This window comes from Oxyura jamaicensis, chromosome Z (genome assembly GCF_011077185.1).
Source record: "Oxyura jamaicensis isolate SHBP4307 breed ruddy duck chromosome Z, BPBGC_Ojam_1.0, whole genome shotgun sequence".
Taxonomy (NCBI): domain Eukaryota; kingdom Metazoa; phylum Chordata; class Aves; order Anseriformes; family Anatidae; genus Oxyura; species Oxyura jamaicensis.
In genome coordinates, this window is record NC_048926.1 from 82037004 (window position 1) to 82057033 (window position 20030).

The window sequence follows — 20030 nt, forward strand, 5'->3', positions numbered from 1 at the left end:
AGTGGAGGCCGTGCATGGAGCTTTCTTCCGTTCGGTGCCTTTCCTGCGGGGGGGCAAAACCTCGGCGCAGCGTTGTAGATGTCGTCCAACAAGAGCTGAGCAGAGGGCTCAGCCCCCTGGTCTGGTGTAGAAAATTCAGCCCATGGCAGTGTTGGGCATCTTTTGTGCCACAAGGCACCTCTGGCTTACATTCAGTGCGCTGTCAGCAGCTCTCTGTCCTCCCACCCCCCAGGCCCTGCTCATCAGACACAAACTAGTCTTTGCTGCCTGTGGTACTGGAATAAGGGGCGAGCTTGCTGACAGCCAATGCAAGTCTGTAGAGGAGAGCTTTTTGCAGCCTCTAACTGCTGACAGCAACAAGAGCTAATGAAAGAAAAGGTGGTTCCTCGGGTGCTCAGCTGAAAAGCATTACTTGCTGCTTTCTCTTTCACCAGGAAAATCTGCTGATTGACGAGGAACATAACTTGAAGCTGATAGACTTTGGGCTCTGTGCAAAGCCAAAGGTAAGAGTACCTGCTCGATCCAATCCTATGTGCACCCAAGAAATGCATGTTTGACCACGGAACGCAATGCAGTGACTTGCCCAAACACCCTAAAGTAAAGCCATTGCTGTGGTAGGTATGCAATTACTGCTTCCTTGCAAGAGAGCAGTTAACAGCTGTGGTTCTGAGCAGCCTGTTAAATCGTTTTCTCCATGTAGACCTGATACTTTTGTAACTAAGGCAGAGATCATCTGGTATGTAGGGCACTTTCTGTCTCATACAAGGGCCCATAATACTAGGTTGGCATGCACTTTTCCCTCATGCATTTTCCACCTGTGTGTGTCTTTCTCCAAAAGATTTTTGTGGAGATGGAGACTGTGGATAGAGCCACCTAGTTTATACAGGTGACATATGCAGATCCTCTGGTTCTCTGTGTTTGCACTGAATTGTTTCTTGATCCTAAAAAACGTTTTTAGGAGCCTTTTCTGTTTGCCATTTTAACATGCAAGGTGGGTGCTGGTGAGGATCAGTGTAATGAGAAGACAGTTTTAGGGATTCCAAGAGAGTTATATACCCTCAGGTTGTTTTACTTGACTCAGCAGAGCAAGTTAGAGCATCATGCTGGTAATCAAGACCAACAGGGCATCAGCCCAGTGGAATAAAGTCATCTTATTGTGATCTGTGTAGAATACATTGCATGGGGAATAATAACATGGTTTTGATAAGGAAGTATTTTATCAGTGGTTCTTTGAGAAGTTATTGCATTAAGGATCGTCGTAAATAACCAGCTAGCCTCATGCCCAGCAGCTCTTAGATCAGTTCTTCACAGATTTGTATCTTTTATCTGCACATTTGCACAGGGAATTCATCATAATAGATGAGGAGCTAAGGGAAAGAATGCATCTTGCCACGGAACATAGATAAAGGAGCCATTTGGGATCAGAACATGTATAGGATGTTCGTGGTCTTAGACTATTTGCTTAGTGAATCCATGTATTACAACAAAGCAATATAAAAGGTGAACACAAATGCACAGCAGAAAAAGAGGGAGCCTTTGAGGCTCCTACTGTGTCATTACTAGATGACATAAACAGTGTTAAAGCCAAGGCTTCGGTGTGATTATCCTGATTTCTGTGTTATTCTAGGGAGGCCTTGATTATCATCTGAACACCTGCTGTGGAAGCCCAGCTTACGCAGCACCGGAGCTAATTCAGGGCAAAGCATATATTGGATCAGAGGTACGTAGCAGAGTTTTAGTGTGTGGTGGTTTTTTGTTTGTTTGTTTGTTTGTTTGTTTTTCCCTCCGGTGCCCTGCCTGTAAAGGCAGTGAAGGTGGGGTACGCTCACTTGGCTTCTCTCCTGAATGCCCCTGGACAGCATTACTTCGGTACTTCCCACAGCTGCCTCAACTAGCCTCAGCAGTCGCAGACTCACACAGTGCCATTGGCCACGGGTCAGGTAGCTGGCTAGTTTGTCTCTGGCTAATCCTTACCCACCTCCACCAGTTGCTCCATCTTTTAGTGCCCTACGAAACAGTAATGTTCTTCTACTACAAAATCTTTGAAGGAGCAATGTACTCTGTCAATTACTCCTCTCTTGTCACAAATTTTTGTGCAGTCTCAGAGTCTTAAATGATTCGTCAGGCTTTTCTTTAGCTTGCAAGTTGTGCATGAAGACTTGGTCCCTTTTTGTTGCACAATGTTGCAAAAATTGAGAGCAGAAAATGTGAAGAGGTTTCTCAGTTTTGATTTCATACCTGGAACTCTGGGACTACTTGCAATTTGCATTTGTTAATCTATCCAAAATGCTGTGATGGGTGGGAATCCCGTCATGCTTCTTGAATTGCTTTGCTATTAGGATGGAGTCAGTCTCTTGTTTGTTCTCGTAGCTTTGCACCGCCTCTGATTCTTGCTTTTTTTGTTTCTTGTTCAACAAGACGAGCCTCCTTTTCATGAAGTGTATGTGGACTTGTCCAAGGGCGGACAATATGGTCTGTCACGAAGCCCTTGTAGATACATCTGCTTTGTGAACATCTCACTTTTATTTTTTAGGCAGATATTTGGAGCATGGGTGTACTGCTGTATGCTCTGCTGTGTGGCTTTCTCCCTTTTGATGATGACAACGTCATGGCAGTCTACAGGAGGATAATGGTAGGTATTGATTGTGCTAGGAGGGACATGGCTGAGTGTTACAAGAGGTTTGCTTTTCTGGTGACAGAACTTGCTGAGCTTCACCTAAGGTGAAAAGACCTTTGTGCTGAACTTTGTCCCTTTTTGCTCTCTTCCTAGCAGTATTTTGTGGATTTGTTCCATTGGCCTTCATGGTACTCTAGTCTGGTGCAACTGGTGCATGATAGCAAGTGGAGTTTCAGGAGAAGAATTTAATTGGAAATGGGCTGGATTCTGGGGGGGATCCTTCATCTGGCTTCTCTGTATGCTGTGACAGAACTGTAAATCTGCCATTGGATTTTCCACGATTGAGTGTTCTTGAATGCCAGCTATTCTCCTCTCTAGGAAAGGCAGGATTCTGCCCCCACTATTGGGATTTCCTCCTCCAGAATGAGCAGGCTAAGAGCCTTTTTCTGTTTGATGCCTTTGCTGCAGGGGGCCAAAACCTCGGCGCAGCGTTGTAGATGTCATCCAACAAGAGCTGAGCAGAGGGCTCAGCCCCCTGGTCTGGTGTAGAAAATTCAGCCCATGGCAGCGTTGGGCATCTTTTGTGCCACAAGGCACCTCTGGCTTACATTCAGTGCGCTGTCTGACAGCACCCCTCTGTCCAGAATGAGGAGGAAATGCAAGACCCCATAAATTGCCTCCAACAGAAAAGGCTGAATAGGTAGTAACAGCACTGAGTCGTTGGTTCTGTTTCCCTGTAAATTCCCCCCAGTGGGGCTAAACAGCTGCTGTCTGGCATCCTGCAGACACCTCCACCCACCCCTTGCAGGCTGCAGGAGAGCTTGGAGTCTACAAGGATGATTTCTGCAGGGTTGAGGCCTCGCTGCCTAACGCACGGGAGCCAGGAGCTGCATTCCTTGGAGTGGTGAAACATTGGCCAGTGGAACTTGCTGAGGTGCACAGAGAAGAGCAAGTTTTAAAGCTCAGTCTGAGTGCTTGAAGGGGGAAATAAATCTCACAGGTGTTAAGATGCAGGCTTGCTATTTCCGCTCTGAATTTGTTTTAATTCTGTGTGGCTGCGAGCTGAAACTGCTTGAAATGGAGACACTTAGGCATGGTTGTGGAATTGAATTTCACGCGTTACAGATGCTGAAAGGTACTGTAATCTCAGCTCAAAGCTGCTGCTTGAATCTAAGCTCTACAATTACCTTGAAGGAGGCTCTAGCGAGGTGGGGATCGGTGTCCCCAAGCACCAAGTGATAGGACGAGAGGAAACGGCCTCAAGTTGTGCTGGGGGAGGTTTGGGTTGGCTCTTAGGAAAAAATTCCTCACTGAAAGAGTTGGGAGGTATTGGGACAGGCAGCCCAGGGAAGTGGTTGAGTCACCAGCCCGGAGGCATTCAGAAACCATGTAGATGAGGTGCTTGGTGGCACGGTTTAATGGTGGGCCTGGCAGTGCGAGGTTAAAGGATGGACCGGATGATCGTAGAGGTCTTTCCCAGCCGAAATGATTCTGTGGTCCTATGGTTGGAAGCAGGATCACAGTGCTGCACACAGTGTTTCTTTCCCTGCAATGCTCCACATCTCTTCACCTGGGAACACTTGAGCCAACCAAGTGTGTGCTATAACTCCTGTAAGAAGGAAATATTTCTGCAGTGATCTTATGCCTCTGGTAGCTCTTGCGAGGTATTTGCCTTCCAGCACTGTCCTCAGTCAAGGAGATGCCGCTTCTGTTCTACCTTGTCTTCTGACCTGTAGTAATATATTAAAAGCAAAGGGGACAGCGGGGCTTCTTGGATCCACGTGCAGACCATGTGTGTTGCTCAACTTGCCTTTCTTTCCCAGTAAAGCTGCGTTGTGAAATCGCCCACCAGCCATTTCTAATGGTATCACTAACCATGCCTGTGAAGATGGAACAGGAGGTCTGGTGGGAGTATCTGCTGGAGTAGTGTGGTCCTGACGGGTGGGCCCCATGGTACAGACCCATATTGGAGTTCCTGGAGAGCAGCTGCCTGTGGGCAGCCCCTGCATGAGGAGTTTGGGAAGGACGGCATCCTGTGGGAGGGACCCCACGAGGAGCAGGGGCAGAGAGGGAGGTGTAGGGAGCAGCAGAGACAAAGCATTATGGACTGGCCACAACCCCGTTCTGTTGCGTTGCTCAGAGGGAGGAGGCTTTGAGTTCTCACTGCTCTGGTTTATTACCAATTGTCGATACATTGCATTGATCTTCAGTACACCGCGTCTGTTTTGCTCATAAGGGTATCTGGTGAGCCATCTCCCTGTCCTTATCTCAACTCACAGCCATTTTTTGCATGTGGCTGTTCTTCCATTTTGGCTGAAGAGAGATGTCGCTATCACCTAAGTAATTTAATAATTCCATTTGACCTAACTATTCACGGTTCATTCTACACCCTCTTTATTTATTTTTTTTCTGCAGAGAGGAAAATATACCATTCCGAAGTGGCTCTCCCCTAGCAGTACGCTGCTGCTTAACCAAATGCTACAGGTAAAGGTGCTGCTTCTATTCAGATAGGTCTATAACATGCTCTTTCATTAGGTCAGAATGGTACATCAACAAAGTACTCAGAAAATATTTGTGTTTGAGGATTAACTCTTAAATGTCTGAATCCTTGAAGGAAAGGTTAGCAGAAAATTCTCACGTAAGAATGTAATAATAGTTCTTGGATATAGAAATAATTACAATGTAAATAATTAAATGAAGTCTTGAAGCACCTTGCATTTGGGTGTTTTATCAACGCAGTACAATTAAAAAGTGTTTATAAATGAGATGTATTATAAATGAAGCTGAACATGTTAAGTATGCCTTCGGGCTGCATCTAGTCAATGCAGAACGTTCCTGCAACATGTACGGTAACCATAGGTTCTGTAACTGCTCTTCACAGCTCAGACACTTGACCTTCCTTTTGGTGGGGTTCTGAAACACTGGTTTCTGTTCCGTCGGTTCTAAGCACCCAGAAGGTCTGAATAAAAGTTGTTTCTTCTGTTCTCAAAGATTTGCGTTAACAGCTTGATTCTTCCTGCCCACTAGGTGGACCCAAAGAAGCGGATCACAGTTAAGCATCTGTTAAGTCACCCATGGCTCATGGAAGGTTATTCGGATGCCGTCCACTGGCAAAGTAAATACCCAGTAAGTACACTTGCCAGGAGGTTCCTCGGCGTTTCATGTAATCTTTTTTTTTGCTGTCACAATGGTACTGATTGCTTGCAGCTTATTTCGAGGAGGCATTTCAAGAGGAGTTGTCGTCGTATTCTGTAGTTGATGTTTAATTAGCAAAACAGCTAGCTCCTCATCAAAATGTGCAGAATTTCTGTATATGAGCAGCCAGTTGATTCTCCAGGCTGCTTGGTCAATACTTTGTTTAGGGGGTAAAAAACAAGTATTCTTGTTTTTCTTGGACGTGCTTATGGCTTATCTTAATTCTAGTTCTCACTGAGAACTGCTCGTTTGGCCAACAAGCTCACCTCTTCAAAATGTGTTTGTCCTCTCTGTCCCGCAACTCTTTGATGCCTCTGAGATGAGGGAAGTGTGGGGGCTTGGGGGAAATTGCAGCTGTCAGCAAGTGCTGAGGAGCAGCTGATGCTCGTTTGCAGCCAATGCCTCCTGCTGGCCACTGGGTGCCACCCTTTGTCTAGGTAAAGAACGGCTTTGCTGCACATGCACTCAGTTTTAAGTGGCTCTGGCAAAGACGTGCATGCCTGATATATAGCTTTGCATATTTAAGAAGAGATACAAGTGTAGCTTCCACTCAAGGGAAAAATCTCATCTGCAGACAGGCTTTCGTGTGTGAGTTCGGAACCTCTCACCAAGGAGGGCCCAGACTCTGAGGTTGAGTGACTTCCTCCATTTACTCACGGCAATTTTTAGCCATGATGCTAACTGAAATACAAAATCTGAAATCATGGATAATTATGGGCTCAGCCTGCTGCATATCGCAACAGTGTCATGGTCAGATGTGTCCAGTGAGACAACCTGAAAGCCTCATGCTTTAACGTGGGCCATGTCCTTGCAGCAGGGACACCTTGACGAAGACTGCGTGACTGAGCTTTCCGTGTTTCACAACCAGAGCAGGGAGAGCATATCGGAATTAATATCACAGGTAAGAAATACGTGTTTTTAATTTGTTGTAATTAAGCACACTAATGCAGTAAGTAACCTTAGCGTATTAACAGCCTCGTGGTCCCTTATTCTCAGGCATGAGTTTTGCTGTGCTTTCCCAACCTACGGAATCCCCACAGAACTTCAGGATCTACCACTACAGCTCTGAAGCTGAAATTTGCCTTTTCTCATTCCTCCTTTCATGGTGTTTCCTAAGCCTTATTGTTATTTTCTACCGTGCAAATACCCTCATGAATTGCTGAAAGGCAAAATAGACTCAAACTAAAAACGTCTGGATGAACAACAGATGTCATGCACTGGCTTAACTCCTTGAACTGTTCTGACTGGGAAGAGAAAACTGTCAGTGCATCACTCAGCCAGGCTATAAAATAAGTGTGGGGGGATTTTCGCAAACTTGTGAAGAAGTGAATCTGTTCCTGTCCCATTGGAATATACATGGCAAAAGCTGAGCTGACTACCTGTAGAGGAATTGTACCAATGTGTTAGCGGTGGTATTCTGAGCTGGTAGATGAGACTTGCAACATGAGGTGGACTCTGGCTTTAGCCTGATTTTAAAAATTTCCCCTTGAATTTGAATATTTTGAATAAGCGAAAACAATTCTCACAATTAAGCCTGTGGCATTTACACAGTCCTTTACTGGAGGACTTCGTTATAATGCCTTATAACTAATTCAAACTAGTGATACTATGCTGAGAGCCTGTCAAGAATTATACCTGTGGTACTCGTTGTAGTCAAGTTGCTGAAAGTCATACCAAAAATTGATGTTGCTTGGGGTTAGGCTGGAAAATGACCCAAAAAATGGGGGTCTGGTTGAAATACTAGCCAAACCTGAATTAACATGGGCTTTGCCATTCACTTCTGTACAAAGACTCTTGTCTTAGCCTTAGTTTTCACTGTTAATGTGTGTACTGTACAGTAAGTTTCAAGCACGAAGAAGCATCTTCTGAATTTCAAACGTGTTGTGTGAATCAGCTGGAGCCTGAAACTATCTGAACACGATCAAACTCAAGGGTTGCACATCAGGTGGAAAAAAAAATCAGAAGTGCAGAAATTTTCAGAAGGCTGAGCTTACTTTCTACTTACAACTTTTCCAAAGACATCTAAATACCTTTGTTTTCTAGTGGAATTACGACCAATTGTCAGCAACATATCTCTTGCTTCAATCCAAGAAAGCTCGCGGCAAGCGCGTTCGCTTACGGGTTCCGTTGCTAGCAGAGCATGCCAGCACAGCTCCAACCGCAGGCCCAGAGGTAAGTTTCAGAGTCCAACAGGACGACATACTGATAAAAACGTTTCCGTGTTAACGAAGTTCTGCCTGGGAAAACAGATGGACGCCCTCAGCATCAGTACGAGAGCAGGTATGCAGCCAGCTCACCTGCATGGTGGACGAAGGGAAGGTGGCAGACGTCGTCGTTCAGGATTTTAGCAAGGACTTTGATTCCGTCCTCGTGGCATCCTTCTGGACAAACTGTCCAGCTATGCGATGAACAGGTGCACACTGCTCTGGGTGATGAGCAGGCGCAGTGGCAGAGCCCAGAGTGCTGTGGTGAACAGGCCTACATCTGGCTGGCAGGCAGGCAGTGGCGTTCCCCGGTGCTCCGTCCTGGGGCCGGTCCTGCTCAACATTTCTGTCCATGACCTGGGCGCAGGCAGGGAATGCATCCTTGGGGAGTTTGCTGATGATACTCAACCAGCAGGTGCCTCCGACTCCCTGGAGGGAGGAGAGGTCTTGCAGAGGGATCAGGATGGACGGGAGCACTGGGCCAACAGCACTGGCATCAGGTTCAGCAAAGGGAAATGCCCAGAGATGCACTGGGATGGAGCAGTGCTGAGGTGGGTCAGGCACAGACAGGGGGACGAGTGGCAAGCAGTTCAGCAGGAGGGGACCTGGGGATGCTGGTGGCAGCAGGCTCAACACGAGCCAGTGGTGAGCCCTGGCAGCCAAGGGGGCAAACCTGTATTGGGGTGCATGAGACACAGCCCGGCCAGCCTGCCCAAAGGGGTGAGCGTCCCACTGTACTGAGCTGCTGCGGCCTTACCGGGAATAGTGTGTGCACACTGGGCTGCACAGCACAAAAAGGATGTTGAGACACTGGAGAGCATCCAGAGGAGGGCAACAAAGCTGGTGATCGGGCTGAAGGGCATGTGCAGGGAGGAGAGGCGACGACACTTGGGTTGTGTAGTGTGTGGAAAAGGAGGCTGAGGGGTGACCGCCTTGCTCTGCAGCTTCCCAAGGAGGGGAAGCACACGGGGAGGTACTCACCTCTGACCACTGGGAACTAATGGAAGGATGTGTGGGAACAGTACAAAGCACCATGGAAGGTTCAGACTGGATGCTAGGAAAAGTTTCTTTGCCAAGAGGGTGGTCAAAGACTGGAACAGACTTCATGGAGAGGTGGTCGATGCTCTGTGCCTGTCAGTATTCAGGAGGCATTTGGAGAATGACCTCATTAATAATATGCTTTAACTTTTGCTTAGCCCTGAAGTGTTCAGGCAGTTGGAATTGATGATCTTTGAAGGTCCCTTTTGACGAAATTGTTCTGTTCTAAACAGTTCAGTCTCCTCATTGTTTTAGCCAGCTGGACTGCTACTACAAAGTAGTAGTAGTCTCCCCAGTCACTGGGGAGAACATGGTGTGTTGGGAGTACCACAGAGAATCTCCCTTTGGCAGCTCCTGGAACCAAAATAGCCCATCGATTGGCCTGTGTGAGTGTTCCAGATCATCTTTTGTGACACCTACCTTCTTACTTTTCCATGTTTGTCTCTAAATATTTTTGTGCCTTGTTAGTTGTGTTTGGCTTGGTAAGGAGAGTCTTCTGAAACATCCTGGCATGTCATCTGGGCAGCCTAGTTTGAAATGACATGGATGGTTAAAGGGCAGAGACCTGCTCCTCCTCCTCTGCTTCCTTTTTGAACAGGATCTCTGAGAGGAGTCAGGTTATTTTGAGTAAAGGAAACACTGCCTTTTTTTTTCAGAGCAATTGGATTCTTAAGTGCTTTTGCGTGTAGCTAGCTCTTAATTTTTGTTCCTGTGATTTGTCAGAAAAGTGCACATAGAATTTGTCTGGAGTTGCTAAATTGCTTGCAATATCATATGTACTATGCAGCTATCTGTGATGTCAGCAATAATTATGCTTGACAAACTCAAAAGCATTCAGTAAAATTTCAGACTTAGTGTAAGCCGTTCCTTCCTTGACCTCTGAACTTCTGTGTAAAACTGTTAGCTAGCTGGCCGAACATGCTATTCCCTGTAAAGACAAGCTCTCAAATAAATACATTATTATGCATCTAGTTCACTTGCATGTAAATTATTTCAGTTCATTCATCCAGCTGTTCTGTAATACAGATGAGAATTCTAAGGCTAGTAGTGCTGCATAACAGACTACGTATCTAAGTGTTGCTGAATATGTATGATTTTCTGTGATCAAAGTGGGTTATTTTTGGCACCCGGATCATTATAAGGTTGAGCTTCTTGGTTCAGCAGCACTGACGCTAGGAAGTTACTTCATCCATATTTGTGGAATGGTACCTTGGGTTAATTTGCTCTGGCTATTAACATAGTATTATGTCTTACGCGATTCTAGCAAAGAATTGATAATTTAAACTAGCCGTATGTGATTTCAGCAAGGTGGTATGAAACAAGTCCTTGGGAAGGGGGTTCCCGAAACCAAAAATAGAAACTAAAGATACTGTGATATCGTTATTGAATGTGGTGTGAGACATGAAGGTGGGAAATCTTGACTGACGTTGTGAATGGTATGATTTACTAAATCATACTTTGTCTAGGCTTGCACGTGGGTGAAGTCTTCTGAACGCTGGTTCAAGTGTTACTGTGGATTCTGCAATCACATGCTTTGGTTGTGATGTGTTTACTGTTATCTGCCCCCCTTTCAACCTTCGCTGCCTTCTTTTCTGGGGTTCTTTCCAGCTTATTATTTGGCTTTTGATGAAAAGAGCTCATGATCCAAGTCTTGAAATCGAAGGCAGGTATTTCTGTGAGTTGCTACTCTTCTTGACACAGGTTGTGAAAGATGACATGTGCTTTGAGAATAATTTCCTGTCTGCTCTTGAAATAATTGACAAATCATTTGACAAATCCACAATGGCAATATTAAGATCATATCATAAAACGTAGGCTGCTGGCATGGGAATTTCCATTAGCTGTTAGGAACTTATAAAAAAAAAAAAAAAAAAGCAGTTTTAGATGTTACTGATTTTTCTTCTGATGAAATCTCACTTTTAATACTGCAATGAAATCTCAACGGAATCTTTCTTTTCAGCCTGAAAAAACTATGACATATGAAGATGCACCAGACTCCAGTGGAATGCCATATGCATTTGGATCCATGGAATTTTCTGATGCAGCTTCACTGTTTGAAGAGTCTACACCGGAAGAGTTTGTTCTAAATAGTCACAGAACAAAGCAGGTATTTGAAGAACTAGTGTTAGTTCCTTAAAGGAAAAAAATGCAGTTCTTAATGCAGAAACCTTTTTCTGATTGTACATAATACTTATTAAATATTTCAGCATTTAGGGTTCTATGTCCAAAAAAAAATACAGACTGAGTAAAGAAGTATGCTCAGCTAAATATTTAAAATGATTAATATTTAAAATGATAAATTTGATGAAAACCTTAACTTTGACCTTTAGTTCGCATAAAAACAGCATGTAAAGGAATAAGCAAATGAGTCAAACAGGATTTTAAAATGCATTGGGAAATAAGGCACAGCTAATGAGACTTTGGAGCGAGGCTAGAGCTGGACAGGCCTTTGAAGGTACAGGAAGAAGTTCAGTATTGGCAAGAAAATCCGCAGTGAAGCAATTCAAATTACTCACTTAAACCAAATGCAAATTCATTGCTGTGTTTAGATTAGCTGGTGAGGAATAATCTTAAATGTGGAAGCTGGAGAATTTAGATGAGCAGATAAAAGTCAAATGACTCAATCTGTAAGAAATCAAGTCATGGTAGGAGGGAATCGGAGGTACTGAAGAGTTTTTAACTGTTTTGCTCAATGGACGAGTAGTGTACGATACTTCTATAACCATTGTGTCTGACCTGCTTAGATTTTAGAATTTCCTTGTCAGTAACTTCGCTGAATGTGATCAGAATACAGTCAGGGACGCTTTTTTTGTTACATCTCTAGCAGCATTCAAGGCATGATGCTCAACCGAATAATACGGAATTCACACTGTCAACTCCAGTGACAAGAAGAGTGGCATCAAAGAAGCATGCAAACAAAGAGAATGTTGATACAGAGTCAGCGTTAAAAAATGAAATGCCCTTTGCGCTTCCTGCTCCAAAGACTCCCTTCCAAAAGAGTCAGATTGAGAAGCAAGTACAAGGCATGTCCATTCAAGGACCTGCCTTCAAAGGTATGTTGTGTGTAACAAAGGAAAACCAAGAACACGTGTTGGCTTAGGAATATTGTAAATTATAATACGAACACAATATTTGTGTATCCAAACCATCTGTTTCTGGAAGACTTTTTTTGTTTTGTCACAGTATGCATTCAGCAGCCTGTACATCAGACAAGGTGCTGCAAGAGGTTCAGTCATATGTCAGGGCGTGGTACTCCTCTGTTAGTTGCAGATGTCATTACTTCTTAGAGTTTCATATGAATGTGCCTTTGAATGCACTTTGGGAAACAAGTGTTGTATTCCCAAAACTAGCAAATATTTCCGCTTTCCCATGAAGGTTTAGAAGATTTCTTCATTCTGTGTTTTTTGTTTGCTATTACCTTGAGTGAAAACAAAGCTATGCTTTTAGTCACCTGGTTTTATTGCTTTTAGCTTTTAAAAGAAATCTAACTGCTGGATTTCTCATGGTAGCGTATCAGTATTTTCACAGTGCCTGTCCAGAGTGGCAGTGAAAGTACTTATGTTAACAATGTGTAAGTCTTACAATTATGTGATGGACCACAGAAACCTGCGTACATCCTGTCAGCTCATCTGAGTTCCAAAAAAGTCTGTCCTCAGTTCGTTCTTATAAAAACTGGCTGGCGGGTCCTGTATACCTCTTACTGTTTCCGTCAACCATTAAAACTCAAGTTTTGGTGTTGATACTGTAAATGTTAACTCTGTCATTCAATACTAAGGGCTCTTGACAACAGGAGACTTTTCTGTTCTAGATAACAGGGGATATTGTTCAGAAACACTAGGTTGTTGCAGGATGACTTACGTTATAAAGGATATTGAACATACACCTCTGTCCTTCCTTAAGTCTTTAAGGAAGTATTTAATGGCTTGTAGTTCATACAAGTTTGATTTTAGTCCTAGGATTGTATGCGATGTTTCTCTTCATGATAAGCTTAAAAGGTTAAAGTAGGTACCTCTGAATTGAGCAATGGAGAAATATGGTTCTAGCTCATTTTCGTTAGGCATTTCTGAGAGTTAAACAAAATTAACTTTTTGTTTCACTGAATGTTCCTACATTCAGGATAGGCAGTAGTAATTCTTAGAGAAAGCAAATGGTGGAGGTAGCCGTTGGTAATTTTGAGATCATCGCTGTCTGGGGCCAACTGCAGTTCTGTAACGCTGAAACTTTGAACATTTAGATAGGGATTAATTGTAACAACTCTTATAGGGGCAGTTTCACTTTGGGTTTACTTCTGCACATTTGAAGCTGTGTTCCACAGAACTCTGCCAGTGTCGATAGTAGAACTTTTTAGACGATTATTTAGTGTGTACTATTAAACACAGCTATATAATTCACACCTTTTCATGTGAAGGAAATGACTTGGTTTGGAATGCAGCTGTTTGACATAGCAAATTCCTCAGTATTTATCATAGGACCAGTGGCAGAGCAAGAAAGCAGTTCTAATCTTCTTTCCTTCCAAACTCACAACGCCGAGCTGCACGGGCACTCAAAGACTTGACTTGTAGAGATCCGGGGAATTCAGCCTCGGTTTTTCTTTGTGTAGCAGGGATAGTCTTGTTATATTAAAAATATGTTTTATTACTCTTAAGATGCAGACCAGAGATAGATAGGGGGCTGGTTTTAAAAAATAAATCACTAATGATGAGAAATCCTGAATTAAGAAAATGTCCTCTGTTTCAAAAACATACCTGTTTTGGCTTGGATGTTTTCTTTCAGAGAGCCAGTTCACAACAGTCACCCCAATTAAGAAACCCAAAAACCCAGCAAATACAAACGAACTGACAGCAGCTGAGGTTCTTCCTGAAAGAAGGTAAATGTCCAGTTATTTGTATACATTTCTGATTTAGAGCAGTGCTACCTTAATCCATGAACAGCTTAGGAAGCCTTGTTTACAACAGCAAGCTGTATTCCCACTATCTGGGTTAAAACCTTCCTAAAACCTTCTTCTATATTTGCTGGAAAATACTGAAGGCAGAAAAAAGTTTTAAAACTAGAAGTCAATTATCTTCAGAATGCATTCCTGTTTTCTGTAATGTAAATTCTTTCTTGTTCCGGTTCCCTAGAGTGTGGTTTTTATATACATCTCCGAGTTTAAAGCTCAGCCGACTTTTAAATAGAAACTATTTTCATACACTACACTTGGTTTGATTTTCTTCATTCTGTCAGCTCTGGTAATATTGTAATGATGTGTCTGATACAGCTAGCTTCTGAATACTGACATAAAACAACTAATTAAATTGGTTTTTTTCTTTAACAGGTGTCACTCAGTGGAACTAGATCTCAACCTAGCTCATGTGGATAGCAGCCAAAAGAAGAGAAAGGCCAAGATATTTGGAAGCCTTGAAAGAGGCCTAGATAAAGTGATCACAATGCTTACACCAAGCAAAAAGAAACGATCCACTAGAGACGGGCCACGGAAACTGAAGGTATGGCTGCCGGGGAAACCTGATGTCGAAACAGAGGATAGTTATTGAAAACATCCAATTCCTTTAGGGCTGGCCTTGTGAAAACTTCTGTGGTCTGACTTGCCTGCACTCCACAGAAAATGTCAGTTGATCGTACCGCGTTTCTGTTAATGTGATAATGCCCCAGTTGTTGCCAGGGGAGTTAGTGCTAGTCTGCGTTCAGACAAGTTGCCAGCACATCAAGGGAGGGATTTGACCATTGCTTTTTGTGTGCCATGTAATCAAATAGCAGGCAAACGGGATGGGTTTAAAGGGGAGCCCTGGCTGAAAATGATTATTCACATTTTTGTATAAAGCTCTTGCTAGCTTTCCCACTGGTGCAGTAAAGTGAATTTTGATGATACCCCTTGCTCATTTTTTATAGTCCAGGAGTGATATATGTGGGAAGGTATTCCAGGATAGTTTTTAGATTTCAGGAGAATCTGAGATTAAGCTTAAAACGTTAAATTAATAACTTGTACCTCCCAAAGTTGATTCATAGGTTTGGTATTAGTTTTCTAGAATATACATGCATGGGCATAACACTAGACCTTCCCATGCAGTGAACATTGCCATATAAATCACTTAGAGGGAATTCATATTTGAAGAGAAGACTCTTCAAAAGAGACATTCAAGAAGTCACTCAGTGGACGAGTCTGTCATATGCAGCATTAAACCTTGATATAAACAAAACTGTAATCATAAAGGTATGGGTAGTGAATAACCTCATTTCTTTAAATGCCATGACGCCTCCCAACTAAAGGGTGCCTTAAGCACAGTCTTGTGTCTGTCTTTTGTAATCCTGTCAAGCAATCGCTTCTGGTTACATACAAAGCTTTTAACAGTCTCTTTGCCGCCCTGGCCCATCGCTGCTGCTTTGGATTTTATGCTGGATTAGAGTTTGTGCATGCTTTGATATTAACTGTCCGGAAGTTCACCTTTAGTGTTTCTGCTGTTAACTACGGTGTCCGAATGATGATTAATATTAGGGATTTAGCACTTTTGTCAATATGGTTAGATCTTCTGAAGCTTTCTGTATGAAAAGTTTCTATAATATCTTCAGTTTGGGGAGAAAGATGACTTTTCTTTACTTTTTTTAATGGGCTGACTACTTTTAGGCACACTACAATGTTACCACTACTCAGCTGATGAATCCAGACCAACTGTTGAATGAAATAATCTCTGTCCTTTCAAAGAAGCAAGTGGAGTATGTTAAAAAGGGGTAAGTGGAAACAAGGATGACTTCCACATATACACATCTAAATAGCCGGTACCCTAGTCCTTGATAAAGCAGAGTATTTAAATTTACATACTCGGCCCCACTCTGTAAAATCTGATACTTTTGCAGAAAGAATAGAGAATATTAAATGTTTAAGTGTGATGAAAATTGCCCACGCAACGCAAAACAATGTGACATGAGGTCCTGTAGAGCTCTCTGCCACGTATTACACAGTAATGGTGAGGTGACACTTGGAGGCTGATGCAAGTTTTGTCTATTCTTTGTGAAAATTTAAATATAAAAGGTTGGTTATGACACAAATTAGACAACTTAGGAGGGTAATGTGGATACTTGTAACCCTTATTATTAGCAGTAAAACCATAAATATTTGGCCAAGTGTATTTTTACAAGCTGCCGAGAATCCACACTTTGTACAAGTTTATTTTATTTTAAATTTTAGGATTTGCTAACGAGACTGAAGTACTGAGACTGGGATCAGTTCCTATTTTTGATCCAAAATTAATGTCTATTTGCTAGTTTTCATGAAATAAATGTCTTACATCGCTCGTTAATATGTATCTTCTGAAGTGCTTGAATATTTAATGGTCCAGTACGTCAGAATATTCCTGGACCTCGGATGCTCAAGCTCACAATGTGGACAGGTGCATAACTACAGAGAAGAGCCCCTCTCTGTTGTGGTGGTGTGAACTTCAGAATCAGTTTTTCCATTTCTCATACTAGCAAGAGTTGAGCTGTAGCCAGCGGTCTCTAGGTAGAATGCAGGAACACCCCAGCGCCTTCCAGCTCTGTACTCCATGAATCAGGGTCTGTGGCAGCAGTTCCCTTGGCTGGGGCAGGCCTCTACTGTCACGCGTTTGTACGATAGCATCGTAGGACTAATGTGATCAAAACTCTCGGCCAACTTCATTATGGGTTGTTTTCTCAGCAGTGTGAATACCAGTGGGTAACTTCTGTAAAGTGCTGTTATTCATTCAAAACCGTATTTAAAGACAAACATTAAAGAATTAAATGATTTTATTTCTCCTTTGTTTTATACAGCTATACCCTGAAATGCCAAACACAGTCAGATTTTGGCAAAGTAACTATGAAGTTTGAGTTAGAAGTATGTCAACTCAGCAAACCCAAAGTAGTTGGTATCAGGAGACAACGGCTTAAAGGTGATGCTTGGGTCTACAAGAGACTGATGGATGACATTTTATCTAGCTGCCAAGTGTGACTGGTTGATGCATGCGCTGAGAAAGAAGCAGGCTTTACTCATCATTCTAAAAAGATCTGTTTTGAAAAGTAATTATTGATCGGCATTCACCGTTGTATTCGAGAATCTGTCATCCCTTGTGTTTTTAACCATCCTCTTTGTATATACGCTTCCTTCGTGTTTCCCCTTTATATGAAATTTGTCAACTTTTGCTAAATGTTCTGCAACTGTAACTCTTCTGAAATAAAATTTAAAACTGTCTCCCCCCCAACCCTCCTTCCCTATTTTTCACATATGCAATTAAAAAAGGTATAGGTGTTCATATACTGAGGCTTATTTTGGTATGATTTCAGTTATCACGTACATGTGGTGCAGAAATTCATTTGCATAATTCTTTTCTCCTCTCTGTTTAAGTAGGATTTATTGAGATCATTAACTGAGTCACAGCTGTGGTTCCCAGAGTTAAAGGATATGCTCAGTGTCATACGAAATAGAACTGTCTTCAATAAACGTGAAGTTAAGAGGGCTAGGATTTAGTGTGATCCCATATAAAACATTACCCGAGCTCATTACTAAGCCTCAGTGATGCTTAAAAAGTGTACGTACTTTCTGATGCTCTTGTGTTAAGTGCTCGTTGTGTTAAGGGCAACGTATCACCTCTGAATTGTGTGCATGGAGTCATTTGTAACTCAGTGCTTAAAGGCAGCCGGGAGTCATGCTGTCAAGGGAGGTGAAGGAGTGAGGGGAGTCCTCCAGCCCCTCCTGCCCAGCACTGCTCCTGTCCCTCTTGGAAAATGAATGTTTTACAAGCACTTGGGATGTCGCATAAGCAGCATTTAGCCTGCATCAGCAATGTGTCAGAGCATGAGCAGCAACCACACCCGCGTAAGTCCAAGCCCTAGCGCTGACAGTTCTGTTGCAGCCCTTCTGTATGTTGTTTTCCAGCAGCCTCTAGGCAAGCTGCTGTGCTGTGGCTAAATGGCAACGTGGCAGATTTTTCCTGAAGCGCGTTAAGAGTCCTGAAGGACGTAAGAGCAACTGGTGTGCACTGTATGTAAGCCACACGTTATTGCCTCGACTCAAGCTTGAGGCTCACTTACGTAAGAACTGGATGGGCAGGTGGTTGAGTGTTCTTGGAAACTTGCATCCAGAGATGGGATCTAGCTGCCAAATAAAATATTCTACTTGCTGTGGCGACTGGAAGGATCTGTCTGTCAGAGCAGTTAGTGACCGAGGTGGGAATTCCATCTTTTTTTTTCCAGAGCTATCACTTGCCTGCTTTTTAGGTAGGTAAAGGATTTGGGAAGTGTTTACTGAATACCAAGAAAAGGTAGAAATGTATCCGGGGGTATGTGGGAGGAGAGAGCTGCTCTTCCTCTAAGCTTTTTTGGTCGAGAACCTTTTAGGTGCAAAAGGCCATAAGAAAAGGGGAATGCCATGAATAAGGAAAATACAGTGACACAAACTTGACCAACAAATGCTGGGAAAGGCAGCACTGTGAGCCAAACCTCATCAGTCGCGGATTGATGTACGTGTAGAATGTGGAAATGTTTATCTCAGTAAGGTTATCTGACCAGCACGTGAATTGTGTTTGTGTTGATAAAAGCATACCGAACCCGTTGTTCCAACAAATTAGTGTTTAAAGTTTCATATCAGCACTTAAATATTTTCTGCACCTGACTCCTCCAGCTGGAATACTGATTTTCTATTTGATTTCTGGATGTTGAAATTTAAGCCTGCTAAATATCACTTGGAAATCAGCCAAACATGCCAGCAGTGCATCCAAGGGCAGTAATCGCTCCCTATCTGGAGCGCTGCAGCACTGAGCAAGCCCTGTTTTTTGCTTGTTTTCTTGCTTTTTTGTTTGAATACAAACTTTTCCCTGAGAATTTGGCTTCTGCGTGGAACTTGATCTGAATTGCAATAAGGATAGGAAATAGAAGGGCTGGCTGAATGGTGCATACTTATAAAAGTCTAGTTAATGAATAGTGTAATATGTTTTAGATCACTAACCCCAACTGCAAAGCAAATTGGATGAAGAATTGAAATATTGGCTTGCTTTTACCTTCCCTGAGTTTATATTCAGAAATTAACACAGAATTGTCCTGTTGTCCTTAAATACCTGTCCTGCCAGTAGTTAGGAGAAAGTTCTGCCTGAAAATTGTGTGGTCCCTAAGAACGACAAGACTGATGTTATGAAAGGACAAACAGTAATTAAGATGTCTTGTTCCTTCCTTCTTTTTAAGCTAAAAACAACTGGGAGATAATTGATTCAAGTTGTCTTACAAGCTCTCGTGTGTGAAATAAGGTTCCTCTTCGTAGGCTACAGCCTTTTTTTTCCTAATATTCCTTGCTATGAATGAATGACATCTGGTGATAAGAATCAACGGAATGGGCAAGAAGCAAGATTCATTTGTGGTTTTTTGTTTGTTTATTTTGTTTTGAAATTAAACTAATACTTTGCTACTGGTATTTTTTAATCTTCATTTTTTACAGAGAATGCTGGAACTCTATTTCATCTGATCCTCAGCGGGGCTGAGAAGGAGACAGAAACTAGGGCTAACCAGAAAATGAGCTGTGTGGGTAAAGAGGAGCACGGATTGCGCGCCAGGCTTACGGAAGCCCCCGCCGGCAGGGACGCGGGGCCAGGAGGCGTGTTTTGCTTCCCCGAGTTCTGAGCGCCTGTCTCGCAGCCTGCCAGGTTGCGTATCATCATACGTGTAAGTCAGTCTTGGAATCAATTGGTACGCTGTGCCTAGGAAGCTGTCCTTACTGCAGTCTCTTGGCTAGGAACCTCTTTTGGAGGTCAAACTGAATTTATGTTCATTGTATACGAATCTTGGTGGTGTTACCACTGAGCACGTCTCATCTCTCCATGGGGCTACGATTTCTCCAGGTATGTAAGTAACCGCCACTCATATTTACCGCTCAAAGACGTAAATGTAAAGACGTTAAACCCCTTTCTTAAAAATTTGAACACGCACATATATATATTTCATAGAAAATACCATTCTCATACTGCCTACCTCTTTTCTTCAGA

The 20030-nt window shown here is 42.9% G+C and overlaps 1 protein-coding gene across 2 annotated transcripts; it reads left to right on the forward strand.

The window, feature by feature from the left end:
* Positions 1 to 378: 378 nt before the first annotated feature.
* Positions 379 to 17251, forward strand: MELK (maternal embryonic leucine zipper kinase). 2 transcript variants are annotated; one of them, XM_035310811.1, is made up of 13 exons: positions 379 to 503; positions 1628 to 1720; positions 2534 to 2632; positions 5033 to 5101; positions 5645 to 5743; positions 6627 to 6713; positions 7856 to 7984; positions 11015 to 11161; positions 11882 to 12107; positions 13828 to 13921; positions 14366 to 14537; positions 15674 to 15777; positions 16834 to 17251. In XM_035310811.1, the coding sequence occupies exons 3-13, from the start codon at positions 2549 to 2551 to the stop codon at positions 17009 to 17011; spliced, it is 1389 nt and encodes a 462-aa protein (XP_035166702.1). In that variant the 5' UTR covers positions 379 to 503; positions 1628 to 1720; positions 2534 to 2548; the 3' UTR covers positions 17012 to 17251. The 2 variants fall into 2 exon arrangements, with proteins under 2 accessions (XP_035166702.1, XP_035166703.1); XM_035310812.1 differs by having other exon boundaries at positions 14369 to 14537.
* Positions 17252 to 20030: the final 2779 nt, after the last annotated feature.